Genomic DNA, 3,220 nt, shown 5'->3' on the forward strand with positions numbered 1-3,220 from the left:
ATATGATTTAACCATATTAGACTGTTTACAAGGAATCCGTAAGGTACGTGTGTTAAAGGGAAGCATTTTCCATAAAAACACCATCCATTTTAACTATTAATATTTAGGAAGGTTAAAGTTTGTGACATTCTTGAACCATTTTTGGATCAAGGCTGGACAGTGCAGACGTGTAATGCACTTTATCCCCAGAACAAAAGCTTTTAGTCCAATTATCTGTCTTTTCATTCTGACACGGGAGAAAGAATTGGCACAGGCACTATCAAATGGATTACATAAAGGACATGCCACACAATGTGGTAACTGAGGAACAGGAAGCTTAATACAAAGAAGGTAGTTTGTGTGGGTGGAGATTTTCTGGAAAGTTGTCTGGCAGGAAAGAAAAGCAATTAAAATGGCATTGAGATATTACACAGCTTGGACGGCTGTGCTTGCAATTGACACATGATTTGAGTAAATGGTGTTGAAGAGAACCTTGGTTTGTTTAGTTTGTCCTTTTAAGCATCAAGGATTTATCTAAAATTAATTTATGCATAATAGGCTCTTTTGAAGATGTTTCCTTAGAACCATTTAGAATTCTATTATGTTAGTAAAGTGAGTAAAAGTCCAAAATTCATAATTTGCCTTTATTTAATGAAATGTTATCTTATTCTTAATTAATTTTTCAGGCCTCGCAGCATGGGTTTTTTGACTTTGAGAATTTTGATGTTGAAGAATATGAACATTATGAGGTATCACTTCTTTATATATTCATATTTTTTGTACATTTAAAATTGCATAACTGTCATAGCATTCAATATCGAATATCAAACCAAGTGGCTTTTATTTTAAAGAAAGAGAGTACACTTTTCAAGCAAAACATTTAACAAAAAATATATGATAAATTATAAAGTTTTGGGAGCTTTGTTTGTCAAATGTCAGTGTATCATTGTTCATTGTTAATGTGATGAACTTCACCTGTGGTTACTCTGATATAAAACCTGTGTGAACTTGAGGAGAACTGATTTTACTGGTTAAAAGTCATTGCAAAAATACCAGTTGGTTTGATATTATGTCATCTAATGTAGTACATTTAACATTAAAGTGTTTCTTAACTGTCCATTCATTTTGGGGACACTGTCTATCCATCTTTTCCCTATGCCCCATGATGCTTGAATTGCATGAATTATGGGAATAACTTCTGTTAAACTGTAAAAAAAAAAAAAAAAAACAGCAAAAGTTTTGCTTTATAAACGCAATAAGCATTTTGTTTTTTTAAACTGGGTACAATGAGCTGTGATTTCCGTCATTTTGACAGATAACAAATATTGTATTTACCTGCTTTAGAAACATTCCAGTAAACACTATAGGAATTAGAAGTGAAAAGGGAGACAATTACATTTTAAAGCATCCGTGTGAAAACAAACCTGGAAAGAGACGTGATAATTTGGATTAAAAAACAGAGACTCTGCATTTAGTGAATTATTCATGGAACATATCATAAATTAAATTGGGAGAGCAGAGCACAATTGTACAGTAGATGTTTTCATATTGTTACAGAGAGAAAAAAAAATCTATAAAAATAATAATAATTAATAAAAAATAATAATATTGAGAAGAATGCAGCAGACTGAAAAGAGCTCTTGCCATAGATATTCTTGTTACACCATGTCCCATTAAAATACCAAGCGTTATTTTATTCTCCAGATGCCTGAAAATAGAACATGAAGGGAAATGTACAGCTCATTCAGTCAATCTGATGGATAAGGATTATTTGTAGTGCAACCTTATGATTTGAAATGATTTTGTTTTCAGTCTTTTTGAGTCCTATTGTAACTACTTAGAAGCAATAATGCATCCACAAAACTCAACACATGTAACTTCTTTTCATTTAGCAGTTGTTATAATTTTAGCATATTTTCTCACCTTTTGCATTACAAGCGTGTAGAAAATGGAGATTTTAACTGGATTGTGCCAGGAAAACTGTTGGCCTTCAGCGGACCTCATCCCAAGAGCAAAATAGAGAATGGTAAGCTGGCACATTAGATTTGCCCCTAAAAGCTATTGCCGCAACAAATAACAATCTAGTGTTTATTGAGTCAGTGTGTTACCCTGTTGGCATATGTTCTTTATTCAACAGTAGTTGTTTCCTAAAACTCTGTTAAACTGAACATCATTTGCTACAAGTACAGGAAAACATTGAAAATGACTTGTCACACCATTTAATCAGTGGTGATTAAACCATTTTTATCAACAAAGTACTCAAGGGGGCAATGGAGGTATGTTAAAATGTCTTTGCCATTAAAGGGGTTGTGCTATTAATCAGATTAATCAGCTTGATAACATACCAACTTTCACTAACTTGCAGGCAAGATAATCTTCAAACTTGCACAACAATAAGAGAAAAAACTGACTGTAGTTTTTGTGCTTTAGTGCCCATCATGGCAACAATGAGAATCTCTTACTGAGTGGACTGAATTCACTTCTGAACTGATGACTATTTTGGCTCTTTCAGGTTATCCACTCCACACTCCAGAAGCATACTTTTCTTACTTTCGCCAGCACAATGTTACAGATGTTGTGCGACTGAACAAGAAGATTTATGAAGGTCGGCGCTTCACAGATGCCGGGTTTGAACATCACGACTTGTTCTTTGAAGACGGCACCACGCCTAGTGATCTCCTCACAAGACGCTTTCTGCACATCTGTGAGAGCGCCAAGGGTGCCGTAGCTGTCCACTGCAAGGGTGAGACACTTCCTAAATTTATGAAGAAACAGCATCTTGTTTTTTTCCCCCATCTAAATAAGGTGCACTATTGCATTATTAAAAAGTGGAGTAGAGACATTGTATGATCCTGCAATTTTTGTAAAGTGTAATGCAGGACGCAGAATTTATGTTGCAATATACTGTATATATACAGTATATATATATATATATATATATATATATATATATATATATATATATATATGACTCCCCAGAATCGGCCCAAATACTCTGGCACGAGTCCGGCTGCCAAAACTGCTGGCATTGGGCCACAATCACGCCGACAACAATTTAAACACTTAGCCGGTACTGGCCCGAGTCTGGGTACTGAAACTGAGTCAACACCACCGGCATTGAGTCACAATCACACTGACGAGAAATTAAACACTTAGCCAGTACTGGCCCGAGTCTGGGTACTGAAACTGAGCCAACACCACCGGCATTGGGCCACAATCACGCCAACCAAAATGGTACTCG

The 3,220-nt window shown here is 35.4% G+C and overlaps 1 protein-coding gene across 1 annotated transcript in view; it reads left to right on the forward strand.

Moving 5' to 3' along the window:
* LOC107701316 (dual specificity protein phosphatase CDC14A-like) overlaps positions 1 to 3,220 on the forward strand; it is a 34,098-nt gene that overhangs the window by 5,529 nt on the left and 25,349 nt on the right. Inside the window, exons 6-9 of the mRNA XM_016503305.1 lie at positions 1 to 43; positions 666 to 728; positions 1,918 to 2,005; positions 2,492 to 2,722. Coding sequence (XP_016358791.1) covers positions 1 to 43; positions 666 to 728; positions 1,918 to 2,005; positions 2,492 to 2,722 — 425 coding nt within the window. The remainder of the gene's footprint in view (positions 44 to 665; positions 729 to 1,917; positions 2,006 to 2,491; positions 2,723 to 3,220) is intronic.

The sequence above is a fragment of the Sinocyclocheilus anshuiensis genome, unplaced genomic scaffold (assembly GCF_001515605.1).
Source record: "Sinocyclocheilus anshuiensis isolate Anshui unplaced genomic scaffold, SAMN03320099.WGS_v1.1 scaffold1726, whole genome shotgun sequence".
In the NCBI taxonomy this organism is placed as follows: Eukaryota; Metazoa; Chordata; class Actinopteri; order Cypriniformes; family Cyprinidae; genus Sinocyclocheilus; species Sinocyclocheilus anshuiensis.